The 16,584-nt window shown below is 39.1% G+C and overlaps 1 protein-coding gene across 3 annotated transcripts in view; it reads right to left on the bottom strand.

Moving 5' to 3' along the window:
- Positions 1 to 16,584, bottom strand: part of FBXO25 (F-box protein 25) — a 48,477-nt gene that overhangs the window by 19,209 nt on the left and 12,684 nt on the right. For all 3 annotated transcript variants that reach the window (XM_060752721.2, XM_060752720.2, XM_060752722.2), the window contains exons 3-6: positions 7,842 to 7,939; positions 5,466 to 5,515; positions 4,594 to 4,686; positions 211 to 304 (exon numbers count right to left, since the gene is read on the bottom strand). In XM_060752721.2, the coding sequence (XP_060608704.1) occupies positions 211 to 304; positions 4,594 to 4,686; positions 5,466 to 5,515; positions 7,842 to 7,939 (335 nt within the window). The remainder of the gene's footprint in view (positions 1 to 210; positions 305 to 4,593; positions 4,687 to 5,465; positions 5,516 to 7,841; positions 7,940 to 16,584) is intronic.

The raw sequence follows: 16,584 nt of genomic DNA, 5'->3' as shown, positions 1-16,584 counted from the left end.
TTGCCTGTGTTGAGCTGCAGAGGAAAAATGTATGTGGGTGTGTGTTTCACTTCTACTGCTAGCTTGCTCATTCACCATAGAGAATCCCTGACTGCCCACAGATTAAATACAAGAAGCTTTTCTGTATGTAAAACCTAAACCAGCAAAACCCTACCCTAAACCCCCTTTACTTCCAAGCATTTAGGCAGATTAGGATAGCTGCAACCTTACCTTTTTGAACGATTTTGTCCAAGATGTTGAAATAGTTCTTTTGAGCTGCACCGCTCAAAGACGTCAACTGGGATTTGGCTATTAACTGCAAAAGCTAAAAGAAATCAGTCTGTATTAGAAAATATGGAAGCCCAGATTGAACATTTAGTCATATCATAAAAACCACAACAACAACACAAGATGCAGAATCCCCCAACTAGCATGGCAATGTTCTAAGATCTGGCGGAAACAGCGGCACTGTTAGGATGGTAAGCTCGCTGTCATTTTTGGAGCTCTACTAAATGCCTGGGCTACCCGTTGATGCAGCGGGTTAAACCACTGAGCCGCTGAACTTGCTGACCGAAAGGTTGGTGGTTCAAATCCAGGGAGAGGGGTGAGCTCCCGCTGTTAAGACCCAGCTTCTGCCAACCTAGCAGTTTGAAAACATGCAAATGTGAGTAGATCAATAGGTACCACCGTGGTGGGAAGGTAATGGTGCTCCATGCAGTCATGCCAGCCACATGACCTTGGAGGTGTCTACGGACAACACCGACTCTTCGGCTTAGCAATGGAGATGAGCACCACACCCAGTGTCGAACACGACTAGACTTAATGTCAGGGGAAAACCTTTACCTCTACTTTACTAAATGCCCAACCTTGCCAATTGTCATTGTGGTGCAATGTGCTGTTTGCTGTCAAGCTGACTTTGGGTGCACCCACATCAAAGAATTAATGCAGTTTGATATCACTATAAGTGCCATGACTTAATGCTATATAGAATTTAGTCGCAGTTTCACGAGGCACCAGTACTCTTTGGCAGAGGAGGCTCAAGACGTGGTAAAATGAGAACTCCTATGATTTCACAACATTAAGCCCTGGCAGTTGAAGTGGCGCATTAACTCTACAGTGCAGATAAACCTTTTGACCTACAATGATTCTGCGAATAAAACATCTCTAAAACCTCCCATCATCAACTGCCCCACTCTGGTCTTGCAAACTCAGGACCTTGACTGAATCAATCCAGCTATAGTGTTCCCCGCTTTTCCTGCTGCATTCCACCTTGCCAAGAATTACCATTTCTCCTCCAGTCAGTAATTTCATCTCATGGTATTCTCAAACTACTGCCTCAGTTTAGACATCTTCTCTTCTAATGAGAGTTCAGGATTGATGTACCATATATACTTGAATATAAGATGACCCAAATATAAGCCGAGGTACCTAATTTTACTACAAAAAACTGGGAAAACGTATTGACTCAAATATAAGCCAAGGGTGGGAAATGCAGCAGCTACTGGTAAATTTCAAAATAAAATTAGATACCTATAAAATTACATCAATTGAGGCATCAGTAGCTTAAATCAATATTTTGAATATTTACATAAAACTGTAATTATTTTTTATTACATTTATTATTTTATGATTATAGAATTATTATAATGGAAATGCAGTAATAACAGTAACAAAATAAAATAATAAAAGTAATAACAATAAATAGAGTAAAATAATAAATGTAATAATAATAACATAGTTAAATCATAAATGTAATAATAATAATAATAATAATAATAATAACTCAGTAAAATAATAAATAACTTTGACTCGGGGGGGGGGGGGGTTCACCCTAAAAAAGGGCTGAAAAACTTGGCTTATATTCAAGTATGTATGGTTCTCTTGGAACTCTTCTCCAGGACTACATTTCACATCCCATACCTAACCTTGAAGCCAAGCAGGCATAGCCTGGTTAATACTTGGATGGGAGACTGCCAAGTAATACCAGGTGCTGTAGGGTATCTTTCAAAGGAGGGAATTGGGCAAAATTGCATGAATATTTCTTACCTAAAAAAACTATGAAATTCACAGTAGGGGGTCGCCATTCGTTAGCAGCAATGTGAGGTACATAAACACATACAATGTTATTATTTAATTTTAAACTATTACTACTATTCTACTATGTTTGGCAAATACACAAAAAGCAGCTAAAGAGCAACACTAGAGAAGCAGATGGGCAAGTGAATGACACTCCTGAAGTTGCCAAAGATTGAATTCTTAAAAAGGATAAGCACAGACTATGTTCAAATCTCCGATATCTCACTAATCCATGTAAAATTCCCTTTTCAGTATCACAGCAGGAGTCCAAGTAACTTATGTGTATCCATTGTCAGCACTTGCTGTTAACATCAAAAGCTCTCCTATGAATTGCACACAGTTCTCTTTCAAACTGAATTCTGCTTCAAAACAAAAGATACTTATATATATTTTAAAATGATTGGTATACAAAAGGAAGAAGCAATTGCTTCCTAGCTACTGCTACACGGACTGGAAATTAAATCCTCCAGAAATATTCTCTCAAAAACATTTTAGAGCTCTTTTCTACACTTTTGCATCGCCCCTGTGATGGAGAGAAAAATATGTCTTGTTCACCTGCCTACATTTTTGAGACACTTCAAACACCGTTCAGCTACAATGAAACACAGTTGCATCCCACTTTTTTCCATTAGGGAACAATCAAGAATATCAAAGGAAAGGAGCGGGAATAGTGGGCTAAAGGCACACTCAACATATTTATAATTGCATGTTTAAAATAATGGCATTTCGACAATTAAACTTCAAATGCATTTCTCTGAATTGCTGTGCAATCCTACACGTCTAGTCAAACTTTATTCAATGCAACTGAACAAGCTGTGTTTAATGGAGCTTAGCCCCATTACAGAAAAGCTGTGTTAGAAGGTCTGCAGCATTGAGGCTGTGTTTTTGTGGATTGAGCTGCAAAATGTTAAGAGGGCTACTAATCCCTGGTTTGGTACCAACCCAAGCTCCAATGTGAACTGAAACGCGGGGGTGGGGGGCATCTACATTGTAGAATTGATGCAGTTTGACACCGCATTAACTGCCATGGCTCAGTTGAATGGAATCATGGGAAGATTTTTAGCCTTCTCTGGCAGAGTTTTGGTGTCTCACTAAATTACAAATTCCAGTTTTCCATGGTATTGAGACACGGCAGTTTAAGTGTTTCCAAACTGCATTGACCAGCCGGCGTATTCAAAGAATCAAACTATAGGATTGCTTTTTCAACAGCTTATTCCAAGGCCAATCTAAACTTGAGTTGTTGTTGTTTATTTGTTCAGTTGCTTCCGACTCTTCATGAACTCATGGATCAGCCCACGCCAGACATCCCTGTCGGCTGAGGCCACCCCAGTTCCTTCAAAGTCAAGCCAGTCACTTCAAGGATACCACCCACCCATCTTGCCCTTGGTCTGCCCTTCTTCCTTTTTCCTGCTATTTTCCCCAGCATCATTGTCATCATTGACAATACATCATTGTCTAAATTTGGGAGGTGCTCATAGTATAAAGAATACTCCCAAAAGTACTTGAGATGAAGGGAAAAAACAGTACAAGATGACTGAATAACATCCGGGGAATAAGTTACAATAGTATTTAGCTTAGAGAAGCAAGCTGGGAGTATGAGAGGTTTGTATGATACTTGCAGAAAGTTAATGAAACTAGGAATATATAAGTAACCATTAATACAATTTACATTTTGAAAGCATAAGCAGACACTCCTCTCAAAATCAGTAGCACTGTATAAACATCAGGCCTTTATTTTATCAATGACATTATGAACTATGTTCTATACTTGACTGAGAATTGACCCCATTCTTAATTTCTGATTTTTATGTGAATATGGTTAAAGCTCTGAGTTGCTGAACTTGTTGACTACATATTATATATTTTATGCGAAACAATGTGATTCATAATATAGATTCGAATGTGTCATCTTTTGTGCCATTTCCATTTTAACATATATATCTTGTTTTACTCACTGGAAGAATTCAAGCCAATTAACCAACCAGGAATGACCACTTTATAAAAGGACAAAAATGGTATTTGTTCCTAGGAATTTTAGGAAAGCACAGCACTGAAACAGACCAATAGCAGCTTCTAAGAATAGCAGTCAAAACTAGGGAAACTAGGGATTTTCACTATTACCTTGACGCATATTCTATTGTTATGTAAAGTGATGAACTTTGATATGGTTATAATATATGAGACAGCAGCACTAGAGGAAAAATAACAATATAGACATTAGCAGGCTCACTGAAAGCAGCTTCAAAAGAAGGCATTCAAAACCCACTGAACTGGCAAGAGGGGAATCTCATCTCAAGTGACAATTGCCCTACGAAACTGAGAAGCCAACTCTCGGGTTACTGTTGGAGAAAGATTTCCTGACTGCTTAAGCTCTGTTACCATATAACTCTCCCTTCGTGTTTAATCTGACAAATGGAGGCAATTGCTTTCTCCCAGTCTCAGATAAGCTCTCCCCCGAAGGTCACCAGCATGCAATGAGCTGATTATTTTTACAGTTCAGTGAAATTCAAACATGGAGCGATCACACAAATATCTTACTTTAACCACGTAATTGAATCTTCTGATGTCCTGAATTGCGCTTGAAAAATCTAAGCGATTAAAGGCTTCTCCCAAAGTGCAATAGCCATGCCTCTGGAAGAGAAAAACAGAAATTGATATTAACGGTCCTTTCTAAAAAGAAAGCTTCTTGAAGGGATGCATACAAGAGCCTTAAGTGTCCTGCCCATACAATGGTCCACCTACAGCCTTCCCTGTGATATAGTCATTGAGCTTCCTAGCTGTACCATAGCCTTCAGAGATGAGAGAGAGCAGAGAAAGAAGACAAATGAAGCTGTATCCGAAAACACAGAAACAGCCTTGGTTCTTTGTGCTCCTTCACTCACCAATGGCCCATTCTCCCATATTTAGCAACATGTCCTTGATCTACCTATATACAGGAAGGCATGTATGCACTTCGGCATAAACAAATAGGAATATAGAGTGTATGAATAAAAGAAAAAAAAATCCCAGATGACTGATGGTTGATACTGAAGCCTTGAAATCTAAATTGTTCCTTCTTGTCCATATGAATGAAAGAATGGCAAGAAATCAGCTCATTCAATTCCCACTCCTGAAGACGAGTTAGTCAGTCTCCCATTGGGTAACATGCATGTTTAATTAATTCATTAATTTATTAATCTTATAATAAAATAGATTTCTCTAGGCACAATGCAATACATGCAACAAAATCCAATAAAAGCATCATGAAAACTAATTCAGATCGCAGCGGAGTATAATCCAGTAAGGACACAAACATTAAAATCATCATCAGATATTTGAATTAAAAATCACACCGCAGGGAGTCAGATATTTAATTAAAGTTATTAATTAAACAGATGAGGACTACTGAAATATGTTCGAGTTACACTTACTTCTTTGGTACTTTCTTTATGGACATATATCCATTTCTCCCCATAGAAATCTGAAAAATAAAACACAAAACTAATTCCAGTGTTCTACTCTACAACAGAGCCCCCAGTGGTGCAGCGGGTTAAGCCATTGAGCTGCTGAACTTGCTGACCGAAAGGTTAGTGGTTCAAATCTGGGGAGTAGGGTGAGCTCCCACTGTTAGCCCCAGCTTCTGCCACCCTAGCAGTTCAAAAACATGCAAATGTGAGTAGATCAATAGGTACCGCTTCTGTGGAAAGGTTAACAGTGATCCATGCAGTCATGGCATCCACATGATCTAGGAGATGTCTACGGACAACACTGGTTCTTTGGCTTAGAAATGGAGGTAAGCACCACCCTTCAAGAATCGGACATGACTAAACTTAATGTCAAGGGGAAACCTTTACCTTTACTTTACTCTAAAATGATCACAGTTATAAGAGAGGATAACAAAGATTTTGTTTGAAGAACTGGAATAAAGTAATTATTATCTACAGGCAGGACTTTCACAGACATTATTTCTCTAGCTGAAGACTGAAAAAGACTTTAATAACTCTGTCCAGCACTGGATGTCTGCAAGCACAAAAGCTGAATCCTAAGTAAGGAGGGCTTGTCTTCTTCCCTTTACATCAACTTGAGTACATTATGAATCTGCGCCTATGGAGTGTGAATCTCACTGTAGCCAGTTTTGGGATATCTTTCACACAGTTGGGTGGTTGGGGAGAGAGGCAGAGGTTATCTGATGCACATGTTGAACATAGAGCCAAGAAAACATTTGCTTGCATAAAATGTTAGGAGGGGAGACTTCTTTTAAAAGTATCCAAATTATACCATTCTGATCTGGCTGAGGTGCTCCACATGTGATGGTTTTTAAAAATTGTGTCAGAAGCGATTTGAGAAACTGCAAGTTGCTTCTGGCGTGAGAGAATTGGCCATCTGCAGAGACTTTGCCCAGGGGATGCCTGCGGGAGGTTTCTCTTATGTCCCTGCATGGGAAGCTGGAGCTGACAGACAGGAGCTCACCCTGTCTTGCGGATTCAAACTGCCGACCTTCAGGTCAGCTGTTCAGCCGGCACAAGGGCTTAGCTCACTGCAGAGACTCCTTTCAAAAACACCCAAATTATACCATTCTGATCCGGCTGGAGTGCTCCACATGTGAGGGCTACGTGCACTCCTGAACTGGATGGGGAAAGATGCCTAAATATTCTGTGCTTGAGTTCTCCCTTCCTACCGTAGGCTCAGCACAATTGACAAGTTGATTTACATTCTGAGCAGACACTGCTGTGTATATGAACCCCTGGAATAATATTGAAAGCCATTCCGTGATGCAAATGATTATGCTGCAAGTGAGCTGAAGTCTAATTGATTTCAGAGGAATCTCACTTTCAAGAAAGTATAAACTTTGGGTATTATTTAGAAGTGCTTGAAATTGTTTTTATTTTTAATCTGCCTCACAAACCTACAGTCTACATACCCATAAACAAGTTATTTTATTGAAGAAAGCCATAGGTTTAAAAAATACCCTCCGTATGAGTATGGTAAGAACACATGCCTTAAATAAAAGCACATCATTTTCCTTCAAGTTTCCCCTTGTCGAATTTTGCCTAAAATACTGTATGACCACCAGATCTCCAAGAAGGGTTCCTGCGGTTTCACTGTCTGGCAAAATGCCATTTTCTAGGTCCTCCAGAACAACTCTATGATTGGCCAGAAATCCTTTGCTTCAACAGGGTTTACTATTTTCTGTGGTTTTGTTTTTGCTTACCCCTCATGAAACCTGGGACGATATGTCCCATAGATACGGGCATCATACTGTAGGCATCATACTGTACATCCCTCTTTTTCTCTCTATGTATTTGTAATGATATATGAGGGTGGGTCAAAAAGTTTTGCTTCCTGTGCCATAAAAACGTTATGAATGAACATATAACAGAAGTTACTACAGATCATAACCTGAACTATCCTCTACACAAAACTACCATTCAACATAGTCACTATCAATTTGTAGACATTTACACCATCATTTAACCAGGCATCAAAACCATTATGGGAAAATTCAGGGTTTTGCTTTGTGACCCATGATTTTAAAGCTGTTTTAAAGTCATTTAAGTCATCGAATCTGAACCAACATAGGTTGTATTTTTGGATCTCTGAAAGACAACTCATGTAGTTTCAGATTCAATGACTTGTATAATAGCAGAATCTCCACATATTTTACACTTCTCATATATACAAAGTGTCATGTTTACATTATGTTTTTTTCATAGATTCTATTGAAGCACAAGCTTATATTTACACTGAATATTTTTTTCTTCTTTTTCTTTCTAGAACTGAAAGTAAACATAAAAATTAGAGCTTACATTGAGATTTTGCATTATTTCTAAAATGATCCTTTTTCCTCTTCTTGCTTGTAAATTCGCAGTCAGCATTATATATTTCTTCATCATTATCCAAGATGCTGGAAGAAGAACACACATACACATTTCAGCAAATGAAATATTTCCTAAAATGCATTTCATATACTATACAAATCCTTGAATACTGAAAGATTCAAAGGAGCAGGCAAGCACATTAAGGTCATTAGCTAGTGTTAGTTATTTGCAATCCTCAAGAAAAGCATCCTCTCTCTGGAGGTTTTTAAGCAGAGGCTGGACGACCATCTTTTGGAAGTGGTTTGATTGTGTGCTCCTGCATGATGGCCCTTAGGGTCTCTTCCAACGCTATGACTCCATACAAGCTTTCATTCTTTGTTTGTAAACACAAGGATTACTTACACATGTGAACATCCCAGAGTGAATCTAGCCATGTTGGCTTCAGTAGATCAGGTTGATCAAGCTGGACCAGAACTAGATGAGATAGGGCATCTCCCAGAATGATCTTCCTAACTTGCCCCATGAGATGTGGGGTTCTGAGAATGACCATTCCCCTAAATAAAATTTTCCAAGAGAAGAGCTGAAGCATGTCTAAATCAACCATGAAAAGCGACAGACCAGGGATGGGACAAATGGAAGCCTGTAAGCTGCATGCATCCCAAACAGCTGTTTTGTGGTCCCCAGAGCCTCCTTGATGTTAAACCTTTTGTCCCCAAATGCCCTCCTGGGGCCATTTTACTACATTCCTCCCCCCTCCCCCCATTAACTAAACTGAGATTAGAGGGGTATTTTTTTGAATGAGAAGAAGTGACTCCGGTTCAGCTCCTTCAGAAACTTCTCTGGGCCCTAAGAATGTTAAAAGCATGGCAAAAATTACTACTGTACCTTCAGAGGCATTTTGATGCTGAATATTTTTAGTCTTTTCCAGATTTTTTTAATCCTGCCAGAAACTGCAAGTCGCTTCTGGTGTCAGAAAATTGGTTAAGAGGAGATGTTGCCCAGGGGACGCCCGGATGTCTTACCATCCCATGGGAGGCTTCTCTCATGTGTCTGCATGAAAAGCTGGAACTGACAAATAGGAGCTCACCCTATCTCGTGGGTTCTTACCGTCAACTTTCAGGTCAATAGTTCAGCCGGCACAAGGATTTAACCCATTGCACCACCGCGGTTCCTGTCTTTTCCAGCGGATATGGTGGATTGTGGGATTCTCCAAGAATTAATGTGGTCCAGACTTACACAATTGCCCACCATGTGCCAGAGCATATGACAGCTGACAGAGGTATATATTTAAGTGTCAGAGAAAACTGAAAACCCAAAACTAAAAAAAATCATCGCCCTTTTTTTCTTCCATTCTTCATTGCTCCCATTGGCAAGTCTTCCATTAAGTTCTCATGAAGCCATAACATACATCATGATTTCTGGAGTGCTGCACCTGACTTCCAAATAAATACATACAAGACTACAGTTGTCAATTTCCTTGAATACATTTCAAAACAAGTAGGCAATAAATGTGTGCGTATGAAATGTATCTTTAAAAGTGGTGCCATTAATGAAAGTACCAATACAATTCTATTTACAACTCACATATATGAAACAGAGCATGCAATGTGAATACTAAATGTTGAAATAATTCATTCTGAAAATATGTACCAATGTTAAGACTGATCTGATGGAAGGAATGCTTTTGTATTTAAAACTTACATCCATATCCTATTTTTCTGCTAGAAATGGCTCTGAAGGCAATTAAACAGCAAAATTCAAATAAAAAAGAACACAACAAATAGACAACACTGCTTTTAAAATTCCCATTCAGTCCCAAACCTGTGTCTACTCTTCGCAGTCTCCAAAAATAGATCTGGCTGGCAAAGATATACACAGTTATTTGTGGGAAAAGCAACTGAGTAGATTAATTGTAATTATGTTCAGTCTTTTTGGAAAGAATATGGTCATCTAATAATACTGTGTACTAATTAATGGCTTGCTGTAATATTTTATGACACCATTTTACTATTATTCCAGGCTGTTTAAGATCAGAGCTAAAGCAGTTTGGTGTAAAAAGTTCAAAAAAATTCCTCAGTTTAGACATTGAATTCACACACAAAATATTTCAAGGAACAGTAGTGATTTAAAGACAAAGTATTCATCTTCCCAGAACTCTGATTAGCTAAGATGTTCTCCTTCACACAAAGCAGTCCGCCTTAAACAGATGCTGAAGCTTTACAACACAGCATGTACAATAAAAGACAGTAAACATCTTCCCACCTTCATTCCCTGACAGGAAAATTGTATACAAGCGTTTTCTATGCTTGCCAGTGTTCACTTTTAATAAACAGCTGACTCTGTCAAACGAAAGTATTTATCACTGTCAATGTAGGTTTACAAAACATCCACAATATAGCCCAGATGCTGTAAATCACTAAGACGAGAAAAAGGAAGAGCTGGAGACTGTGTAGGTATCCATATATTTAGGATTAAAACTGCACTTATTTAAAAAGTTGTCACACCATCAGTTTAATGCTGGATTTCAAACAATTAATTATAGGAATTTGATCTTACTGAAAGACTTTCAAATTGTCAAAAAAGGGACTTGTCCTTTTTTTACTATCAACATCCAGGTGCAAGAAGCAGAAAGCTGGGTCTATGTGTAAGACTTACTGTCTAGCACCTACAACTGGAGATTTCTTAACTTGCACAAAACATGATGAACTTTATTTCACATGACCTTTCGTACACACCAATGAAAGTCTGGCAAATTTCCAATAAAATAACAAATGTTAATAGCCAGAAGGAATTGAAAGCTTGTATATTCAACATATTCTTAAATTATAAATTAACACAATGCCTGACTTGGATAGAAAAGGATCAACTTCTAGAGCAGGTATGGGCAAACTCAGGCCCGGGGCCCGGAGGTGACCCCTTGGACTCTTTTCTCAGGCCCTCCTCTCTCTTACCATTCTTTCCTTCCTTCCCTTTTACTTTCCTTCCTCCTTCCCTCCCTCACCTCCCTATTTCTGCTTCCTTCCCTTCCACTCTTTCATCCTTCCTTCCCTCTCTTCTTCTCTCCTCCCTCCCTCTCTCCCCTTTTGTCTTCCCTTCCTTCTCTATGGAGCCTTTTCTGCAGAGGCTGTCTATTGGGAGTGCTTTGCTTATGCCTTCTTGCATGGCAGGGGGTTGGACTGGATGTTCCTTGGTGGTCTGTTCCAGCTCTAGGATTCTATATTAGGTGTAGGCAACAACCCAGTGATTCCGGCCATGAAAGCCTTTGACAACACAAAAGTTATCTGCTACTATATACCCACCTACACTACAAGAAAAAATTGGACCACTGCCAATGATGTACCATCTTCTTAGCAACTAAATAGCCATTTGTTACTCAGAGAAAAAGTACCTGATACTGCAGAGGCACAACTCTATGGACTCAGTTTTGAGAACTGAATGAATCAGCTGGCCTATGCCATCTATGTTTCCCTTTTTTAACCTATGAAACCTCTTGCAACACTGGATAGAAAATTGCCTAACAGAGTTGTCAGACAGCTGTTTCTGGTTTAGGCAGCATTCCTCTCATTTGGGGAGGGCTGTCTTTTCAAAACAGAACTTACTGTGTCTTACAGAAACTAAGTAGCATGGTTGCTATGAGGCCTTGGATTGATACTTCCATTAGACTCAGGCAAGCTCACAAAAATGGACCATCCTCAACACATGCCATCCTTGCAGCAGCAAATCTGTAACTATGTGCCTCCATCTGTCAACTTCTTAGCCTAATTCGGGCAGAACTTCTTTAAAAAAAACCCAAACTATTCACTTTGTACAAACATAGATACTTGCGGCACAGGCTCAGCATTGAATATCTATGCTAATCCTGTTGGATCTTTTTGTAGGCTCTGACACTTTGGTCCATCGGATCCAACTACAGGCAATCCCCAAGTTATGAACAAGATAGGTTCCATAGATTTGTTCTTATGGTAAATTTCTATGTAAGTTGACTACATTTTTAAAGTGTAACTCCAGCCATACATACATACACACACACACACACACACAGAGAGAGAGAGAGAGAGAGCTCTGGATAGCATTAGGAAGGGTTAACATTCCTGTGTTGTTTGTTTTGCTGTCTGTGCCCTGTTCTGAAGATTTCCCCTCACTTTCTGTCCCTGTGATAATTTGGCTTGGATTGGTGATAAATTTTCATTGGAGACAATTTCCTCCCCATCACAACTCTTTTAAGAGTGAATTTCCCTTCCAAGGAGTAGATTTCTCTCACTTCATACCACCTCATCCCCATTCTTACCGATGAGTTCTTTGTAGGTTGGATGTATGTAACTTGGGGACTGCCTGTATCATGATTAACATCACTAGGAATGCTTTGCCCTGATTGTTACATTTGATCACCCCTCTTCCGTTTCATTTTAAGGATCTATGTCAAAACTTTTCCTGAAGGGTGTGACAAGGATCAGTGTTAGGTCCTCTTCTTTTTTCATTGTATACCTTCCCTCTTTGATTTCTCATTTCAGAATTGGATTTTCAGGGTCACATTCAGGTAGATAACATTCAGATTTTCCAATTTTGTATCAACCAATGCCTCTGTTGTGTCTATTAAAAACCCCATAATTTCAGTGCATCTTATTGCAAAGTAAATATGTACAGGTTGGCAATTTCCTCCACCCCCACTAATATTTTGATTGGTAGCATCCCTCTAAACTAATGTTCCCCAACATTTTTTTGGCCATGCTCCACCTAAGCATCTCTAAAATCCTATCCCCCCACCCCAGTGACATATAATTTTTATTATTCAAAAAGTGAACTCCACATGGAGGAAGTCTAAAAGGCCATTAACTCTATCTAAACAGAAGTTGGATGGCCATCTGTCAGGGGTGCTTTGAATGTGATTTTCCCGCTTCGTGGCAGGGGGTTGGACTGGATGGCCCACGAGGTTTCTTCCAACTCTATGATTCTACGATTCTAACAGGGGAGTTTGGGATGAAAGTGGTCTCCCTCTTCTGAGCTCATGTACTCTCTAGTTATCTATACTCTCATCACTCCTTCCTCTCTATTAGTGGATTTTCTTGTTACCAGCTGGTCGCAAAGTACATTCTGATTTTAATTTCAAAAATATGCATGTTACAATATATGTGTATATACTGTATATAAGGCCCCTAGAACTTAAGAAATGCAAAAAAAAAATCATTGTTGATAACTCATTCTTAAAGTCCCTCCCGAAAAATCAATCTCCCCCCGGTGGGGTGTGTGTACCACGTTGGGAATCAGGTCTCTAAAATGAAGGATTTACCCCAAGCAATGACAGTGAAGGTCTGCCCTAAAGGATTTCTCCCAGGGAAGGGATTGTTAGGCAGGTTTGTCATAATGTCATCATTGCTTCCCAATGAATACAGCACAACAGCCTGTATTATAAGGACTTTCTGGATATTATGCTAACATGTACCAATGAAGTTGTGAAAGAAATGCATAATGCTGTACAGACTATGTGACCCAAGCTGAATCATCTTTTACTAAACAAATGGTTTGAAAATGTAAATCAAGATAAGGGAATCTTACGGTATTCCATTAAAATATTTTCCTGATTTGCATTTTAAAACCATTTATTTAGTAAAAGATGATTCAGCTTGGGTGTAGTCCAATGTGTTAAGTTTCAAGTATCCACAGTAGTTTTGAAACATATCCCCTATGCATACAGAGGCCATACTGTACGAGAGGTTTGCTTCTTTTGCATACCATGCCTGTGGTCTACTATCCGTGACCCCTTTAAAACAACTCCTCCATTTCAATGCTCAGAATGTTATTGTTATAATGCCTCCCTATCCAGTAATTCTGTCTTGCTTTTCTGCCATGCTGCTTGGAAACAGCAAGGATGATTGATGCCACAAGTCCCTTCCCCCTCTTTACTAATATTTTCAATGCACACACAACAAAATTCCACCAGTTTATGGGGTCATTGTTTATTGTTGTTTTTACAGATATTGTGCATTCACGGCTCAAGAAGTATAAAATGACCTCCCAGGGGGGTTATTTTAATTGCTAATAAGGTGAATATTACAGGAAAGGAAGGTTGCCAAACTGTTTCCCTCAGGCAAAAGTCACTCTCGCTTAACCAAGTTGCAATACTGAGAGGTTACTATAAACTAAAGTGTACACTGCACAGGAACAGCAGGGTGTTTTTAAAACTTTGAAAGACTGCATAAAAAATAAACACAGTAAAAATAGCTATTTGAGAAATGTACTATGCAATTGAGTCATGGATAAGAAGGGGGGAAATCTTAATATAGACCGGACCCTGTGTTATCTTCCCTGCACATGAACAAGCTATCCAAAATATTTATAGTCACTGTTGTGACACTAACTTCTAATCCAAGTGTTTTTTTAAAACACCAGAATTTACACAGGAAGATAATTTACACTCTTTCTGAGTGACCACATATCAATGTTATGAGAAGCACAATAAATTATATGTCATCCCTATAGGTTTGCCCTAAAAATAAATGCAAAGCAAAAATTGTACAACTTTTAAGATCAAGATTTTTTTGCTAAGGGTGGCAAAGTATGTAGGCTGGCAAAATCCACTCTAGTAAAGGTAGGTAATGGTAAAGGTTTTCTTAGACATTAAGTCTAGTCTGGGGAGTGGTGCTCATCTCCATTTCTCAGCCAAAGAGCCGGTGTTGTCCGTAGACACCTTCAAGGTCATGTGGCCAGCATGACTGCATGGAGTGCCATGACCTTCCTGCAGGAACGGTACCTATTGATCTATTCACATTTGCATGTTTTCGAACTACTAGGCTGGCAGAAGCTGGGGATAACAGTGGGAGCTCACCAGATTCAAACTGCTGACCTTTTGGTCAGCAAGTTCAGCAGCTCAGCAGTTTAATCCACTGTGCCACCAGGGGGCCCACAACCCACTCTACCTTTGTCATAATGAATCTAAATATTGCAGATGCATAAGGTGGGAGATGATCCACATTCATGCTGCAATATATTAATTTCAGCTTCAGCTTTTGGCAGAAACAGCTGGTATCCTGATTTCTTCTGCTGGAAAGAACCTAGCTCACCATAAGACAACCGTCAAACCTCTTGTTAGACTTTCCCAGGATTATTCCTGAAAATACATAATGCTTTCTTTGGATAAGATATGAACAAGTCACACCTAGCACTTTCACTCTTACTAAGATGAACAGGAAGCCTTCAATTCAGAGCTTTCCAAACTGTGTGTTGGGACACACCAGCGTGTCGCCTGTGGTCCCTAGGTGTGTCAAAACCTCCAGGGAAGAAGACACCACTAGACAAGACCCCAAGGGGCATCTAGCCCAACTCCTTTCTGCCAAAGCTCTCCTGACAGATGGCCATCCAGCCTCCATTTAAAAACCTCCAGAGACGTTCAATCACTACAGATGTGGAGTGCTGTTTAAGTGTAGGTGCTGCTAGAACATTTATAATGTGCACAATTTGTTTATTGACTTGCAGTAATAACCACTAAAATGGACCAGTTTCTAATTAGGAAAGAAAAAACTGTTGACAGTAATGTTTGTGATTAACCCCATGGAGCAGCTATAGAGGAAATGACACAAGAAGCACCTGGAAAAAATTCCAAACCTCAATTAAATTGTAAAGATTATATGAATATAAATATGTTATTTATATTGCATGAAACTGTTCTAAGGGGTTGGTTTAATCCCAATTTGTTAGTAAAACTGAATTGCTGTGTTGCAAAAGGATGCCTGTCAAAAAAGCGTGGCAGCAACTTGAAAAGTTTGGAAAGTGTTTCTCCAGCCACTCTGCTCTAAGGTATCATATTCTCACATTTTGTCTTAACAGGGAAATTTTGGTTCCATAGTTTTGGAAGAAGCCAGGATATGAAATCTAATTTTGAAGGTGGTTTAACAGCCTGACTTGTTCTCAAACTGGTAACGAGTTTCAAATTCAGAGGATGAGAAACAGATGGTTGGAAGTTTCTGATACGTTCCTGCTCATGCAACAAAGGGATTGCCTAGACAGACAACAGATATATTAAAATCATGCATGCTGGGCCTTAGACTAAGCTTAGTTCCACATGAATAAATTTAATCTATCTTGCCCATGGACTGCAAATAATCTAGGGCAGTGAAGCAAGCTTCAATAAAGAAGCAATATCACTTATATAAAATTGATTCCAACAAGCAGTAATTACAGCTCATTTTCTGTCACTTTGGATGTAAGATATAATTAAACAAGAGGCAACACGGATGAACAGCTCATGATTAGAATTACCATTGTTACTGCCACTAGAAAGGTCGGTAGTTGTGTACTTTTAGTATATATATGAAATGTTCACTTAGAATTATGGCGGCTACAGAGCATAAAAGTAGTTCTGTTCCAAAATTGGGAATATTGCTAGGTCTCATCAAGAGTTATTTCGGTGCGGAACATTGACATGTATTATGGCTATAGCATCTCCTTACAGTTAGAAATAGCAACCTTCTTCAAGCTTCCACTAGTAATTTGTTTATATATGATACTGTTTTGCTTACTGAATTGTATATGTATGTTTTGGTATGCAGTTTTCCCTTTGTTTCTTAAGGTTGTGGGAGGGGCTGCAGACCACATGATCAGATTTGGGACTGCTCAGAGCTAAGACTCCATTTCAGACTTCAGACTCCATTATACTCTCTGTAAAGATATTGCTGTTGATTCTAAGAGAGTTGCTTGAGACTTTGGACTGTTAAGATTCTAAGAAAGATGTCCTGTA

Source organism: Anolis sagrei, chromosome 1 (genome assembly GCF_037176765.1).
Source record: "Anolis sagrei isolate rAnoSag1 chromosome 1, rAnoSag1.mat, whole genome shotgun sequence".
Lineage (NCBI taxonomy): Eukaryota > Metazoa > Chordata > Lepidosauria > Squamata > Dactyloidae > Anolis > Anolis sagrei.
Note: the sequence above shows the minus strand (reverse complement) of the source record. Positions and strands in the feature narration are given on the sequence as shown.